General features: G+C 48.4%; 1 protein-coding gene and 1 long non-coding RNA gene across 2 annotated transcripts; both read right to left on the bottom strand.

Moving 5' to 3' along the window:
* Nucleotides 1-1,585: 1,585 nt before the first annotated feature.
* LOC135393262 (uncharacterized) lies at nt 1,586-2,758 on the bottom strand. Its single transcript, XM_064623743.1, has one exon. It carries the CDS (start codon nt 2,756-2,758, stop codon nt 1,586-1,588), a length of 1,173 nt encoding a protein of 390 aa, XP_064479813.1.
* Nucleotides 2,759-7,356: 4,598 nt separating this feature from the next.
* On the bottom strand, nt 7,357-8,183 carry LOC135375082 (uncharacterized). The gene is made up of 2 exons (XR_010417159.1): nt 8,011-8,183; nt 7,357-7,532 (listed from the first exon to the last, which is right to left on the bottom strand). It is a non-coding gene; the product is annotated as an uncharacterized LOC135375082 (long non-coding RNA).
* Between the last annotated feature and the right edge of the window lie 9,544 nt (nt 8,184-17,727).

The following is a 17,727-nucleotide window of genomic DNA, read 5'->3' as shown; positions in this document are numbered from 1 at the left end:
GAATGACATAAATGACGTTAGATGAATTACAGTCAAAGTCACCATGACAGAAAAATTAAAATTTGTGCTTTTAAGTACTTGGGCGCTTTGCATTAATATGCATATTTGACACCTGCGACCATCGCACGGGCGGCAACCGGTTCCTGGATGTGCTGGCTTGCTAACATTAGAGCTAACTAGATTATCGTGCAGGTTGCGTGCGCGCCTGTACGTAACCCGCGGTGGCTGAGGGAAAATTTGTCCCATGCGCTCTGATTGGAGAAGGATGCTGTGGTGACGGTTTAGTATACTGTTAACGCTTGGAATATTGCCGCTAAATGTTACGGAACTATTATCAATCATGCGTTTGTGGTTTTGGAACAGGGCTTTGCGATCTACTTTGCGGGCTCTGTTTAGTGCGTCGTCAACCAAATTAGGTGGAAATTGGTGATCGATGAATGTTTGTTTAAGTTCAGCTAGATTGCTGCTCAGGTCGTCGTCACTGGAACAGATACGCCTGTACCGAAGTGCCTGGCTGTAAGGGATGGCAAGTTTAGTATGACGCGGGTGACAACTGTTAAATGCTAGGTACTGTTGAGCAGGGTGTCGAAGCGAACCGAAAACCAGAACCGAAAACCGAAAAAAACGCTATTTTGGTGCGAACCGGAACGGAATCGAAACCGTATACGTTTTTTTCGCTCAGGAGGGAAACCGAAAAATTTATTTAACGGTTTTCGGTCCAAGCAAAAACTTCGCCGGTTTGGACTACGAGTAGGCGAATTAATCTGAAGTCGTGCGTTCGGAAGTCATGTCATGGATACTTTACGAGGGTTACGGTTACGGTGCAATGTATGTCGATATACTATGGCCCTTAGGCTCCCTTTGTAACGTTTTATCGTTCGCGCACATATACTTACAGGTACATGTGACCGGTTGTGGCTCTCTACCAAAGTGCCGTAGTGTTCGTTTTAATTTCATCCGCCCAAACTCACCTCAACTAAACAGCGGCCCAAGGGTGGTGCGTAACGGCTTCTCTATCGGTAATGTCGCGCAACGCGTCCCTTGTTTGGGAGCAGCGAAGTTGAATACATGTATCCGAGAGGCAAGCGCGTGCGAAGTGGTGCCTCTTTTGTAGACAGGACACGAAGAAAAGAAAAGGAGCCGTCGAGCGCGTTTGTGAGTGAAGATGTTCCTCGATTTGCGTCGTACTCGTGCGGTAGTGCTTGCTGGCTAGGAAGCAGCAACAGACATTGGGATGGGATGCGATCGCACCAATCCAGCAAGAAAGTACTTTACGTATGACATCACAACAAACAAGTCCGTCTGTATCATGCGCTTCAAGAAAGGAGAAAGCCTATTTGAAGAGACAGTCACCTGCAGGAACCAGGAGCTACCAATTTCACACCTGCCTATTAATAATAATTCATAATTAATATAATATAATGTATAATATTATTATATATTGCTAATATAATAATAATACTGCCTAATATAATAATATTAATAATTAATATCAAATACCAAGTATGCGGAATAAACGGGTTTACATTTTGCAACATCGATTTTTTTTTCTGGGAATCAATATGACCACCAGAAACGGAACCAGTTAAAACCGGTATGAACCCTTATTTTTTTGCTCCGGAGCAGAACCGGTACGGAACCGTTTATGGTAGAACCGGAACGAAAACCGGAACGAAAAACATTTCGGTTCGACACCCTGCTGTTGAGAGTCCGTAGGTTTACGGAACAGGTTTGTGGACAAGACTCCGTTGGTTAACTTTACCTGTACATCTAAGAAGTTGACAGTGAAAGCGGAATACGAATGGCTGAACTTGATGGCCGGATGTGCTTGGTTAAAGTCGCCGATAAATGTGATTAGGTCATCTTCTGAGTGTGGCCACACCATGAAGATGTCGTCGAGGAACCGCTTGTAAAGCGTGGGCTTCTTTACGCGCTTGGACAGAAATTCCTCCTCTAGAGCTTCCATAAAAATGTTTGCGTAGTTTGGTGCCATTTTTGTACCCATAGCCGTTCCATTGACTTGCAAGTAGTGCTTACTGTCGAGTTCAAAGTTGTTATTTTTGAGAATAAGATTGAGAAATGTTGATAGGACACACAGGTCGTAGGGGGTATCTGAATATGTTGAAAACGCCCTTTCAGCTGCAGCAATGCCATCTTCGTGGGGGATGTTGGTATACAGAGATGAAACGTCTAGCGTGACTAGCAGACTGGAAGGAGGAGCGTCACATTTATTTAATATTTGAAGAAAGTGATTAGTATCCTTAATGTAGGATGGTAGTTGCGAAGGTATATCTTTGAGAAGGTGGTCTACAAAGCTTGAGATGTTCTCAGTAGCTGTACCGTTGCATGAAACTATGGGGCGCCCTGGATTTCCAGGTTTATGGATTTTAGGGAGCATGTAAAACCTGCCCGCTATGGGGTTTTTGTGGAGTAGATAGTCGTACAGGGTGGTATCTATCATTTTTCTTGCCTTTAGACTGCGGATAACATCTGCTGTAATTTGCTCCGTAGGGTCAGCGTCGAGGAGTTTGTAAAATGATGTGCACGATCGTTGTCGAAGACCTTCGTTAACATAATTGTTTTTGTCCATTACCACGATTGCACCGCCTTTATCAGCTTTTTTGATGACTAAGTCGCTACGATTCTGAAGATCAGAAAGGCTGCGCTGTTCAGCTGGCGTTAGATTTGGTTTCGATTTCCGGTTGGATGATTCATTGTAGGTGTTAATGCTATCCTTCTGAACCGCACGTATGTACATGTCCAGAGCCTTTTCACGGTTAACCTCTGGCGTAAAGTTGGATGGCGGTTTGAAAGGGTGGGGATCCGACTTAGGCTTACCATGAAAGTATTCCTTTAGACGTAGATGACGGGCGAAATTATCTAGATGCAGATGAAGTTGGTATTCATTTATTTTACTGTTATTGGGGCAGAATGAGAGGCCACGGCTAAGTAGTGAGACCTCTGAATCGGTAAGTGTGTGGGACGATAGATTAACGACATTATGGGACTTTTTGGATAACGCACGTGCAGGTGAGGTTGCAGTAGTGGAATCTGGTCTTTTGGCAAGAATTTGCTGATTTAGCGATGGCGTAGAAGTTGTGCATGTACTCTTAATATGGTCACTCTGCTCAACTGGTGCACTTCGTTCAAGGGTAACTAGTGCATTAACGTTGTCCGTGACTAATTTTCTTCGTTTAGCATTGATCATTGCCTCTTCCCTGTCTTTTGCGTACTGTACTAATTCTTCCTGATGGTTGTCGCTTAAGACGGATTTACAATCGATAATTTTTGCCTGCTGGGATGATTGGTCTATAGCTTCTTCACAGTGGGATATTAGCACGTCGATTAATGCGGTAGGAGCATTTTTGAGGATCTCGTCCCACTTGTACTGATGTGCAGAGTTTAGGGGAAATGTGGGTTTAAGGTTAACGGTGAGACCCTTAGGAATTTTTTCCTGATCTCTATAGAGTTGTAAAGTGATGCGATGGGAATCATAGCGTACTGATTTATCGGTTAGCTTACGAAGTTCAAAGAAAGCTCGCGTACTTGGGGGAGTTTCACATGGTAGTTTCACATGGGGGAGTTTGACTAATCGCCGGTGAGCGTACCTCTTCCCATTTTAAATGGAACAAGGTTTACCACGGTGAAAGATGAAAATCACTGAAAAGGTTAGCCAGCTGTAGGACTCGAACCCACATCTTCTGGATTGCCTGTCCAGGGCTCTACCAATTGAGCTAAGCTAACACGCCTTCTCAGCGACTTCCAGGGTCTACCACACTCATGACCAACGGTGAGGAAAGACGGTTCAGCCTATCGATTTGTTCGCTAAATCCCTTGAGCGCGAGCAAGCATTTTTCTGCCGCGTTAGGTCCCAAATAGCCATCTACGCCCATTATTTTCCCATCACAACTTCTCAATAGCACAATGCTATACGAGCTCATCCTGTGCACACTCGAGGCGTCCTTAACGAGTGCATCCTTTTCCAGTATGCTTTCGGTGTCCAATACCGCGAAATAAGGGTAGGGATGCATGTACTGTATCTTGGTGAAGGAAACGCTCTCCCCCGCTTTTGGCATTTCTAGAATCACTTCGTTTACGTCTCGACACAGACGTTCGTGCTGCTCCAACGCCCCTCTCGTCCTGTAAGCGCTCATGCATTTCTCACAACAAAAATAGTCACCTTGTCCCATGAACGTGCTAAATTTTCTGATTCTATAGAAATGCTCCCTAACCTCGAGCAGGTGGACTTTATCCTGATAGAGCGTGCAGGGAATCCGCCCGGTAGATATCGAACTCGTCTGCTCGTCGAACACGTAGATGTACACGGATATCTTCTTTTTTCTCTCCCACAGGGAAATGTCTTCGTAAGTGACTGGGAAGCAGGGCGGCCAGTACGTTACACGCGTCTCCGGATCCGAAGGATTCATGTATTTGTGGTATCTGACATAATCGTTTGGGTTGTTCCTCAAAGGATGCAAGAGTGCCAGCACGCTATACTTGAAACACTCGTTTTCGCGATTCTGTGGAAGTTTAACGTTTGTGAGAGTCTTTGTTTTTCCCTTTAATTTCCCATTTTGGGAAGCTCGATCGTGCACCCAATCTACTTCGGTTTTAAGCGCGTTAGTTTTAAGTCGACACATTGGACGTCGTTCGAGGTGAAACAAGATCCTTCTCTCGCATAGTTTTCTACCCGTTGCGAGGGCTCTGCGATGGCAGCATTTATCGCGCCTTCGATTTCTTGGCGAGTATGAACCACTCTCATGTGAAGGTTTACGTGAAAGAGATGAGAAGTCAACCCGTCGGCTCCGTCCTTAATCATGAGCGCTTTCGAGCACAGACAAAATTTGAAAGGCATGAAATAAGCTTCGAGGACGCGCGTGATTACTGCAACTATGCTCGTTGGATAGAGTCGCAAATCGTTGACGTTGTCGTCGTGCGGGGAACTGAGAAGCCTGTACCTAGTAGCCGTTCCGTCAAATGCCCCATCTGTGGCAAAAAAAAGGAAGGAATCGTCCCTCCGTGACGGAGGGATGATTCTCTACGACGTGTTCTCGTAATTCAACGATTCTACGACCCTGGACAGGCCCATCTTCGTTTCGAAATTCTGGGCTTGCATCTGGTGTTTCATCTCTAACCCTACCAGACAGAGGAATGAAATCTGCATTCGACTGATCCCCTTCCCACATGAGCAATTCGTCTGCATTGTCATGCCCATCTAGGGGTTCGTCGTCGGCCATTTCACTTAATACTAAAGGCGGACTTCTAACTCTGTCGTCGTCGTCATCTGAAAGGACGACTGGGCTGTTACCGAGATTCTCTATTCTAGCTTCGTGCTCTCTTTCTACGGCCACGAGCATGGCATCGATGGAGTCGTATTGGCATACGAGACAGCGTGGCACTGCGATCGAACAAAATCAGTACGAGATTCCCCCTCATGAAACAATGCTAACTTTTCCCTTTAGTTGAGGAACGCTTGAGATTGATGATGATGAGAGAGGTTGGGATGAGTCTGTGTGTGTTTAGTGACATGCGATGACAGCGGCTATTGGTTCCTGAAAAAACAATGCCATACATAGGATACACTCACAGCAGAACCGGTCAACTTACATTTTGGTCCACGAAACGACTAAAGTCGTGGATGGATGCCCCTCATGGCCTTTCGATCAATCGCCGTAGAACCAGCGCACCTTTTAAAGTCGCTACACCGCTCTCCTCCTCCTCGCATTGCGACGGTGTCGTCTGTACTTTGCCCACCCCTCCTTCCGTCTTTCGCGCCTTTTTGCGATGTCGCATATGACAATGATACCATCGTCGTTGAATAAAACGTTACACTAATGCCAAGCTAACACTCTGGGCCGACTTCTATATGGCGATGAGAAGACCCAGAGTGGGATTCGAACTCAGGATCCTCCTCCGACAATGGACGCGATACACTAACCACTAGTCTAATTCGTGCTGCGTGATGTTTTTCTTATCGCGGGGTTCGTGTCTAAACACGTCCAAACATGTTCAAACACGTCAAAACATGTTCAAACTCGTTAAATGACGTCATAGAAAGGGAAAGAGAGGAACTAGTGTGTGCAGGGACGACCTCGACGGTTCGCCCGTCCCTGAACACGTAAAAACATGTTCAAACACGTCTTAACAAGTTCAAACACGTTCAATGACGTCATAGAGAGTAAGAGGAAAAGCTTTACTATAGATGCCGAAGCGAACGTTTGATCGTCATTCTCGCTCCATCATGCTCAGCTTGGTAGATCCTCGTAAGTAATACCCATGTCGTCATCATCGTCGAAATGTTTGAAGATTTTCATTTCCAGTTAGAACACTCTTTCTGCGGGTGAAGTCGGTTTTTTCCCGCCTCACATATTTCGGGAGATCGGCAGCGTCCGCTTCTTCTGCACCAACTGCGGTGGATTGTGGTCCAAATGTATGCTTCCTCGCTATTTTTAATACGTTCTATAATCGATCACATTTTTTTTTCAGAGCAAAAGCATTGGACAGACCGACTGATACTCCCGTTTTTCGGCTGTCGGACGGTACCGTTTGACCTACGTTGCGAATGATTTCGACTATTGAAGGACGATGGAGAAGATGGCCCATCAGTGTCACTCTGTGACTGAAGAAGAAGGTGTGTTTAAGATAAAAACATGTGTTTCTCATGCTCTTTTCGTGCAGATTACGAATGGCTACTGACGGGAGACTTTCACTCGATTCTCAAGACGATACCCTTACGTCTGTTCACCGTCAGTGGGAATATTGCAAAGAAAATGAAGCGTTTTGTAGATTACAAGCTCGAGCTGTTGGAAAAGTATAGACGAAGAGAGACAGTCGACCCGTGTCTCATCAACGCGGGTTTCAACCGACCTATCGTCCGTCGCTACTGGCTTCTCCACACATCCCTCGAAGTCGTGGTGACCGGCGACGACGAGCGTTGGGACAGCACGTTGGAAGATCGTCTCGCAATCGTCTTGTGTATGTCGTGAAAAATAAATAGACTACTTTACGAAACGAGTTCGCTCACGAGGAGACGTTTTATTGTTTCGTCATTCTCTTCGAGGTTACAGGAAAACATGGATACACAATTTTTCAAGTTGTAGCGTTTCGACATGCGCGTGGCTACGTAAGTAGTACTGGACTCTGACAGTGCACAACGCTCAACTGGCCTGAACACGATTTAATTAGCAATTAGAGCTAATTGGGACCCCCCACATTAATCAGCACCCTCCAGGGAGCCACCACACTAATTGGGCAAAGTCTAACTCGTGTCCAGACCAGCTGAGCGTTGTGCACTATGAGAGTCCATAAAAAAGAAAAATAATAGGCAGAAAATAAAATAAAGAGATAGAAATAGAGTGGAGAGAAACAATTTATTCGAAAATCAACGATGCCGCGGCGAAGAAGCCGCTCCGCAACACCCGAGTGACCAGCGCCCGCCATGTTGGTAGTTTGCACCCAGCAGTTGCAGAGATCGACGACAGGTGGCCACTTAGTTGCAAGGCATCACACCAGATGGCGCCACCATCATAGCTCTAGACGAGAAAGACAGGGAACAACATACTAGCGGCAGGTAAAAATGACAGCACTGCTAAACAAGTCTAGGCATGCGAGAGAAAAGGTCTAACCGCTACTGCTAAACAGAAAACAGTACACATCGGGGAAAAAGGCTTACGGGGACGATCGCTTAGGCCTAACCTCAACACTACGCAGCTAACACAAGGCGGGAACCACACATCGCTAAACATGCGAGAAAAGGCTTAACACGAGCGCGGTCGCCGCTAAACACGGCAAACATACGAGGAAAGAGGCTTACGGGGGCGATCGCTTAGGCCTAACCCCAACACTACGCAGCTAACACAAGGCGGGAACCACACATCGCTAAACATGCGTCAACAGGCTTGGACACCGCAAAACAAGTCTAAACATGCGAGAAAAGGCTTAACACGAGCGCGGTCACCGCTAAACACGGCAAACATACGAGAAAAGGAGCGCGTCAAATCACTCACTCACCTTTTCCCCCGCGGCAACTTCCAGGCAGAAACTGAGCGAGCGCGGAGAACACACACGTCTGCTCTCTACGAGAGGCAGCCAGAAACTGAGCGAGCGCGCGGAGCGCACGTCCGTCTTCCGCGACGGTCCGAGAGAAACTGAGAGAGGCGACGCGCGCGCGCCCTCTGCTCCACCCGTCCGCGCATGCGCGCGCGCGCTGCTAGCTCCCTCTGCGCCGGCCGCGGGTGTTTTCGGTTTCGGCTCTCTGCTGCGCGCGCGCGCGCTCCTAGCGGCGACGGGTGGCTTTTCAGTTTCGCTTTCATTCTCCGTTCTTTGCGCGCGCGCGTTTATCTCTATAAAGGCAGCGCGCACCGCGCTCGCGTCATCACTACGTGAAGATGTTCAGCTACCACTCTTTACAAAATTGTTCCCGTACCCACGCTTCTTGGGAAGAAGTGGAGAAGGAATGTTTCAACGGCGAAAGTCCCCGCAACGAGCTCGTCATCACTGCTTTTCGCTACGTGATAGACATGGTAGGCTTTGGCAATATAGGAGAGATCTCGCCGGGGCCGCTGCAGGAGATGGTGCGACGAATTTACGCCCGTTACAAGAACGTTTGCATAACGGTTCCGGACGGACCCCTGGGACTGATGAGCGAATTTGTGAGCTTGTCCAACGTAGAATTCAACTACATCGCAGCAGACATCGTGGACCTTCTCGCTCGTGCCATCGCTCATATTAAGCACGCCCTGCGGAAGCAGCGACATTTGCAAGCAGTCTACATCGCCAACTTTGTCATTGATTTATTGAAATACCGATTGGTTATTGACATGCAACGCATTAAACAGTCCGAATAACTTTGACGAGACTCTGTGTTTTCTTTCACTGAAACATGTTTATTGAATACATACAAAAGAGTTGGTCGATAGATGCCTGCACCCTCCCTGACTTGCCTCAACAGAAAGGATATGGGGAACCTTCATCGCAGCGTCGTCATTGCGCGGGTCACTGCACCAGCACGATGACGGAATGGTCATTCTTTTCGTACACCCATTGCGCTACCACACTGCCACGATGACCCGTGCTTCTCCTGTCTGAGAGAGAGAGAGAGAGAAGCATGTCTCGACTAGAACTTTTATTCTCGATTACATGCGCGTGCAGCTCTTTGTTCCACGGTTACTCGATACCTGACGTCGACGGCCTTGGGCTCTCTTCCGGGTTTTCCGTTGCTGCACAAAGAAGGAGTACTATCGTAATGCGATACGCGTCAAAACACTAGGAAAGCTTACCGTATTCGCAGCTCCCATAAGGGAAGGAGTGTACGGCATCCACGAGATAGCATTTGTCGTCGTACGGGACCAAGCTCTTCTTGAGTCTCGAAATGGTGTACATCGTTTGCTTTATACTCTGGATGGTGCACTGCTTCTGAGAGACCGCCTTTTCATTGAACAGAGAATCTCGGTACACTTCGTGCAATAAATGTTTCCTCACCACGTCTTTCTTAACTCCTTTGGCTCTCGCGATCTGTTTGTGTGTCCCAGCCAAGAGAATGCTGTACATTTTCGCTCGGATGGCTACGACTTCCTGGATAACTCCGCCCCCCGTCTCGTCTTTGAAGTACCCCATCTGGTTCGCGTGCTCGTCGTTGAAAAGCGGGTGGTCCGGCGGATAGGAAGACAGATCTAACTCACTCTCAATCTTCATCAGCTGCTCTTCCAGGCTTTCACACGTGAGAGAAAAAATTATGCTGTCCGTGTCGCTATAGATCAATTGCACTGGACACGTCAAGCGAGAAAAGAGCGACTCGTAGATGAAGCTGTACATTCGGACTTTGGATATTTCAAGAATGGCAAAGCCTACGTAAAGGGGGTGCGTGCATTTGATGCGGCGTTGCTTCATCTCGTACAAGATGCACTTATCACTCAGAATGTGAAAATGCTGACTGTCGACGGAGCTAGCTTTTCGGAGCGCGCTTTCTTTGTCGTAGGCTAGGGCATACTTTTTCATGCGTCTCACATTTTGTATCGACTTACCGAACGTGCTGTTCGACATGGTTTTGTACAGAAGTCGCTCGAATTTCGTGGTCGCGGCATTCCTCAACGCGACGTTTCTCTGCACGAAGGTTCGCAAAAAGTTGTCTTGGCGGAACGAGAGGATGCTGTGAACACGTTTTATTTTCATGCCCAACCTCACGTACAGAGCGAGCAATGCATAATGAACGACGTAGCGTTCTTTGTCGTAGCACGTCAGCAAGAGTTTCGTTGTGGGAGGGGCGTTCAGCGCCAACGCATCTTTCAGGTGGCGTTGGTAGGGGGAGAGTTCGTTCTCGTCCACGCACCTGTGTTCGGGTGCCAGGGGAAAATCCCTAGTGAGCGCGTGCAGTTCTTCAGGATATGACAAGTCTACCACGTACACGTAACCCACTTCCGAATCGTGAGGAATGTTGAGAAAATCGATCTCGCTCCACCTCGAAGGATCGACCCACTCAAAACCTCCTGTCGGGAGATGGAAAGTCATCGCGTACGGGTACAAACTGTTCACGTCGAGGTACTGGATAAAAGTCTTTTCTTGCTGGGGATCGTAATCGTCACACCCCTCGTGATTAGCCCGACAGTATCTGTGGAAGCTGTTACAAATGCCTCCCCTGATTCCCTTCTCGATCGTTTCGTACATCTCGCGATCGCTCATGAGCTCGAGTTTGACTTTGGTGAGCTTCAGAGCGCTGCTCCACGCGTAACTGGCGAGGGACACTGTGCGTAGGATATCTAACCTATCCGTCTCTAGCGCAATCTTCCTGAAATACAGTACGACGTCGCAGAGCTGACAGGCGTCGAGCGTGACGTAGAGACGCGTGTAACCGCCGAGGTTCTTACATTCGAACAATTCGAAAATCTCGAGGGCGTACTGATAGTCCTCGTCCGTGATCTCTTGGTCGTTCAGGTCGCTTTTGAAAGCTTCCTTTGGCGGTAGTGCGGGCAAATTGTACGCTTCGAAACTGTCGACGAAGGTGTACGGGTAAATGCCTTTCCTGAGAAGGCTTCGGAAACGGTCACCATACATTTGACGGGTACAATGAAACGCGCTTTCACCACCGCTGGCGAGCAGGGTTTCCACCAGGTTCGACAAGGAGAGGTTGAAAAACTGCGTGGTATCGCGGAAATGGAGATCGCCAATGTTGAACCCTCTTATCTTTTCCGAGCTCGAAGCTAAGATCCACGGCTCGCCCAGATTTAGAACGTGCATGTGGCGGAGAAGGGAGCTCAAATCGTACTGCAGGTTGTGCACGCACACGACGAGTTCTTTGGTGTTACGACACGTAAGGTTACACGTATCACACAGCGTCGCGACAAAATTCGAAGAACCGGGCTCTACGAAGCGGGTGTGGTCGTGATGCGATACCTTCCGCGTATGTCGGTTAAATTCGATTCCACAAAATTCGCAGTGTGTAGCGCTCGCGTGCCGAAAGTGGTCTTCCATACTCATGACCAACGGCGCGGGACAACTGTTCAACCTATCGATTTGATCGCTAAATCGCTTGAGCGAGAGCAAGCATTTCTCTGCCGCGTTGGGTCCCAAATAGCCATCTAGGCCTAGTATTTTTCCGTCCCAACTTCTCACTACAACGATGCAGTACGAGCTCATCCTGTGCACACTCACGGCGTCCTTCACGAGCGCGTCCTTTTCCAAAACGCTCTCCGTGTCCAACACCGCGAAATAGGGATAGGGATGCATGTACTGTATCTTGTTGAAGGAGACACTCTCCCCCGCTTTTGGCATTTCGAGAATCACTTCGTTTACGTCTCGACACAGACGTTCGTGTTGCTGCAATGCCTCTCTCGTTCCGTAACCGGACGTGCATTTCTCGCAATAAAAGTAGTCACTTCGTCCCATGAAAGTGCTAAATTTTCGGATCCCATAGAAATGCTCCTTAACCTCGAGCAAGTGGACTTTATCCTTATAGAGCGTACAGGGAACCCGTCCTGTTGTTATCGAACTCGTCTGCTCGTCGAACACGTAGATGTAGACGGAGATTTTGTTTTTTCTCTCCCACAGGGAAATGTCTTCGTAAGTGACTGGGAAGCAGGGCGGCCAGTACGTTACGCGCGTCTCCGGATTCGAAGGATTCATGTACTTGCGGTATCTAACATAATCGTTTGGGTTGTTTCTCAACGGATGCAAGAGTGCCAGCACGCTATACTTGAAACACTCGTTTTCGTGATTCGGCGGAAGTTTGACGTTTGTGAGAGTCTTTGTTTTTCTCTTTAGCAGCTCGGGAAGCTCGATCGTGCACCCAATCCGCTTCGGTTTTAAGCGCGTTAGTTTTAAGTCGACACATTGGACGTCGTTCGAGGTGAAACCAGACCCTTCTCTCGCATAGTTTTCAACGCGTTGCGAGGACTCTGCGATAGCAGCATTTATCGCGCCTTCGATTTCTTGGCGGTTATGAACGACTCTCATGTGAAGGTTCACGTGAAGGAGATGAGAAGTCAACCCGTCGGCTCCGTCCTTAACCATGAGCGCCTTCGAGCACAGACAAAATTTGAAAGGCATGGGATAAGCTTCGAGGACGCGCGTGATTACTGGAGCTATGCTCGGTAGATAGAGTCGCAAATCGTCGACGTTGTCGTCGTGCGGGGAACAGAGAAGCGTGTACCTAGTAGCCGTTCCGTCAAATGCCTCATCTGTGACAAAGAAAGGAAGGAATCGTCTCTCCGTGACGGAGGGATGATTCTCTACGACGTGTTCTCGTAATTCAACGATTCTACGACCCTGGACAGGCTCAGCTTCGTTTCGAAATTCTGGGCTTGCATCTGGTGATTCATCTCTAACCCTACCAGACAGAGGAATGAAATCTGCATACGACTGATCCCCTTCCCACATGAGCAATTCGTCTGCATTGTCATGTCCATCTAGGGGTTCGTCGTCGTCGTCCGTTTCAGGTATTACGAAAGGCGGACTACTGACTCTGTCGTCGTCGTCGTCGTCATCTGAAAGGACGACTGGGCTATTACCGAGATTCTCTATTCTAGCTTCGTGCTCTCTTTCTACGGCCACGAGCATGGCATCGATGGGGTCGTACTGACATACGAGACAGCGCGGCACTGCGGTCAAACAAAATCAGTACGAGATTCCCCTCACGAAACAATGCTCACTTTTCCCTTCAGTTGAGGAACGCTTGAGATTGATGGTGAGAGAGGATGGGATGAGTCCTGTGTTCAGTGTCATGCGGTGACAGCGGCTATTGGTTCCTGAAAAACAATGTCATACATAGAATACACTCTCACAGCAGAGACGGTCAACTTACATTTTGGTCCACGAAACGCCTCGTGTCGTGGATGGATGCCCCTCGTGGGCTTCCTGTCTATCGTCGTAGAACCAGCGCACCTTTTATAGTCGCTACACCGCTCTCCTCCTCCTCGCATTGCGACGGTGTCGTCTGTACTTTGACCACCCCGCCTTCCGTCTTTCGCGCCTTTTTGCGATGTCGCATATGACAATGATATACCATCGACATTGAATAAAACATTACACTAATTTCTAGCTAACACTCTGGGACGACTCGTATACGATGACGAGAAGACCCAGTGTGGGATTCGAACCCAGGATCCTTCTACACTGGGCGCGACACACTAACCACCAATCTAATTCGTACTGCGTGACGTTTTTCGTATTGCGGGGTTCGTGTCTACACACGTCACAACATGTTCAAACACGTCCAAACATGTTCAGACATGTTCAGTGACGTCACAACATGTTCAAACACGTGCAAACATGTTCAGACACGTTCAATGACGTCATAAAGAGGAAGAGAGAGGAACGAGTGTGTCCAGGGGCGACTTCGCCGCCCATGTCCAAACATGTTCAAACACGTCTTAACATGTTAAACACGTTCAATGACGTCATAGAGAGTGAGAGGCAAAGCTTTACTATAAATGTCGAAGCGAACGTTCGATCGTCATTCCATCATGATCAGCTTGGTAGATCCTCGTAAGTAATACCCATGACGTCATCATCATCGCCGAAATGTTTGAAGAGTTTCGTTTCCAGTGTACAACACTTTTGCTGCGCGTGAAGTCGGTTTTTTCCCGCCTCACATATTTCGGGAGATTGGCAGGGCCCGCTTCTTCTGCACCAATTGCGGTGGATTGTGGTCCAAAGGTACGCTTCCTCGTTATTTTTTTTAATACGTTCTATAATCGTTCACATTTTTTTCCAGAGCAAAAGCATTGGACGGACCGATTGATTCGCCCGTTTCTCGGCTGTCGGACGGTACCGTTCGACGTACGTTGCGAAGGACTTCGACTATTGAAGGAAGATGGAGAAGATGGACCATCAGTGTCACTCTGTGACTGAAGAAGATTGTACGTGTGTGTGTTTGAGTTAAAAAAACACGCGTTTCTCACACTCCTTTCGTTGCAGATTACGAATGGCTACTGACGGGAGATCTACCCCTGGTCCTAACCTTCAAGCCTCCTCCAAAGACCTTCTTTTTGCGAATCGGCGATCAACTGACTACCTGTCGCTGCGGTGGACTCTGGTCGAGAAACCCCAGCCATTGGTTAGACTCGAGCCTTCGTCCGTATTTGGGCTGCCTTCCCGGCTACGAAACCAAAGCTGGAGCCTAATTCGTGTGTAACGAGAAATAAAAAAAAGGTTGTCTACTCTCATTCCGTCTCAGTCATGATGACGCCCGAGCAGAGGTTTGCCACCTTTGTGCAAACGCGAATGTATCGGGACTTGCTGCGATTACGCGATTATATTCACGGCGATAGCTGCGAGGGAGACTTTCGCTCGATTCTCAAGACGATACCCTTACGTCTGTTCACCGTCAGTGGGAAGATTGCAAAGAAAATGAAGCGTTTCGTAGATTACAAGCTCGAGCTGTTGGAAAAGTATAGACGAGGAGAGACAGTCGACCCGTGTCTCATCAACGCGGGTTTCAACCGACCTATCGTCCGTCGCTACTGGCTTCTCCACACATCCCTCGACGTCACGGTGCAGACCGGCGCGGTGAGCGTCGGGTCAGCACGTTGGAAGATCGTCTCGCAAGGGTCTTGTGTATGTCGTGAAAAATAAATAGTCTATTTTTTTACGAAACGAGTTCGCTCACGAGGAGACGTTTTATTGTTTCGTCATTCTCTTCGAGGTTACAGGAAAACATGGATACACAACTTTTCAAGCTGTAGCGTTTCGACATGCGCGTGGCTACGTAGATACAAAAAAGCCCGCAGTAAGGCGAAAAAGGCGATTGAATACACTTGTCGTTATACTCGTCCACTACAGGTAAAGTCCTTCGAAGGTTTGCTTCGATGGGGGGAAGTCCGTAGCTGTCGAAAAACACGGCAGACCCGTCGTAGTTTTTCAGGTAGAGCACCCAGTGCTGCCCGCGCCTTCTTCGCTCTTCCGTATTGATGATTAAATAACCGGGCTTGCGTAAAACGAAGGCTTCGTCGGAAGCGCAAATGCCTCTCAGCATGGAGGAAGCGAGGGGGTTCAGGGACACGAGTTCCAAGATGTCGCTCTCGTACATCTTTTCTTATGGGAAGGTGACCGTACGGTCCTTGTCGACGTACATGAGCTTGGGACACTCGGAAATCAAGAGGACGGTGACCGCGTGTGGAAGGGCTTTAGCGAAGCGTAATTGCAGGCGAACGTTTCCTTTTCGCCACTCGTTCAAATGCGAAGGAGAAGAACACTTGTCCACGTCCAAGTTAAAGTAGAGAAGGAACCCGTTCGTTTTAAATCGCTCGTAGCTATACTTGAAATGTTTCTCTCCCAGTTCTTGCAAGAAGTTAAAGTAGGGAATTTTGACGAGGTCGTTCTGAAAGTCGTACTCGGCTCGCACTTGCTGGCCGTCCACGGAGAGCATCGAATGAGACAGGTCGTAATGACGGAATTTGTAGGGGTTCGATTGGATGTCGCCGAGAAAGTCGGACGTGGCGAGCAGGGCGACGCATAATTTGGAAGGCACCCTTTCGGGGTAAACGTTTTCAAAGTGAGCGTCCAAGCTCCCGGCACTCAAGCTCCGCACCTTGGTTTCCAATCCGCGTAACACGTAGATGGCCGGCGTGGTCTGAAGCCGCCGCTCGTATTCCAAAAACAGGGAAGGTGCCAGCGTCACCTTTTTCAAGTGTAACGTCATTTCTTTAATGTCCACCTCGTAATTGTACGTTTTCTTGTCTTTGGGGACCGATACGAGTTTAAATTCGTCGTTGTTTAACAGGAAAACGACGCGAATTTCGACGGCAGGTACCATCAGGCGCGGCTGTTGAAACAGGTCGGTATTGATCTGACCGACCAGGTTAAAGTATTTTCCACCCTTCGTCGCTTCGTAACGTTGTTTCGGACCGCGAGACGAGACGTCGTAATCGTCCTTTAAATGTTCGTCGTCCTCGACATAAAGTCCAGCCGCGTGCACTGTTTCTTGAGCCATGGGCGTGGAATGAAGCACGACGTCCAAAATACTCCTGTAGGCGTACAACTCGTTGGAACTGACGAGCTTGTTGTTCGCATAAACGGTGACCGTCTTAAACATGCCGCTCAACAGGTGGTTTATTGGGAAAACGACATCTTTCTCGTCCATTTCTTCCCCGTCGTCGCGAACAATGCGCACGGTCAAAGACACGAAACTGCCGTAGAGATCCAAGTGTGCCCTTTGCAAATTTTGAATACAAAACTCGATCACGGAATTATTTACTCCGTTGACCGGATAAAAAAGTTGGTACGAAGTATCTTCCACGCCGTATTGAATGGAAGGGGGTTCGAATATCATCACATCACTCGTTAGACAGATCGGCGTCTGTATTTTTCCTTTCGTTGACGTCATGACGGAGCGCGCGCAGCGGATGTGTGACCTTCACGGCGTACCAAAGATATCTGCAGGTGCGTCGTGTGTCGGCGCCTTTTGTTGTCGTTTGCGGCGTTTCTTCCCATTGTTGTTTCCAGAGCCCTCCATGGAATCCAGCACGTCTCTCCCCGTTGCTATGGCCGTCTTTTTTACTGCGCGCGATATTCCTTCGCCATCGGCCAAATTCCGCGCCAAGCGCTTCAACGTTCTCTTGGCGATCGGTTTTATTTGCTGCCAGATGGGAACGATAAACTTGGATATGTTGCTCAACACACCGCCCCCTCGTTGGAAAAGGGGTCCCGTGTACACGGGAATTATTTTGGGGGAATTACGGTACATATTTGAAATGCAACGTTAGATTGGTTCTGCCTTTGGACCGCAACGGCAAACGTCTTCCCGTTTCGTCCGCGAGAACGATCGTCACTGAAGGAATTTCGAATTGAGACAGGTTAAAATACTGGATGTTATCTAACGTGTAGGTGACGACGTGCTTGTCTTTCTCGTAATAAAAGGGTAGTATTTTTAATATCGGTTTTTTCCCGCTCCCCACGTACGTGGGTTCCACGATATCCGTGTACACGATTATGTTGTGAAACGGGGGTTCCAGGAGTACCTCGACGGAGCTCGTGGCATCCTCATCCCCCGTGAACACGGTACGCGATTCGAAGCCCAAAAGCACGGCCAGGTACTCGGAAAGTCTTAGGGTGGAGGTGCCCTCGGAAAGCCGAATTTTACATTTCTGTTCGGTTCCGTCGAAGCTGAAGCGCGCGCGTTCGCCTACGCGCTGGTTAATCGCATTTAGAAGTGCTTGCGGCGTCGCATAATAGCCGGGAGGCAGATGTACTTGCAAAGATCGAGGAATTTTCGTCTTGATCGTGAAAGAAAATTGG

The sequence above is a fragment of the Ornithodoros turicata genome, chromosome 1 (genome assembly GCF_037126465.1).
Source record: "Ornithodoros turicata isolate Travis chromosome 1, ASM3712646v1, whole genome shotgun sequence".
Lineage (NCBI taxonomy): Eukaryota > Metazoa > Arthropoda > Arachnida > Ixodida > Argasidae > Ornithodoros > Ornithodoros turicata.
Note: the sequence above shows the minus strand (reverse complement) of the source record. Positions and strands in the feature narration are given on the sequence as shown.

What these genes read in the sequence shown, in the direction of transcription:
- LOC135393262 (XM_064623743.1), bottom strand. Translation starts at nt 2,758, where the DNA reads ATGTACATACGTGCGGTTCAGAAGGATAGCATTAACACCTACAATGAA.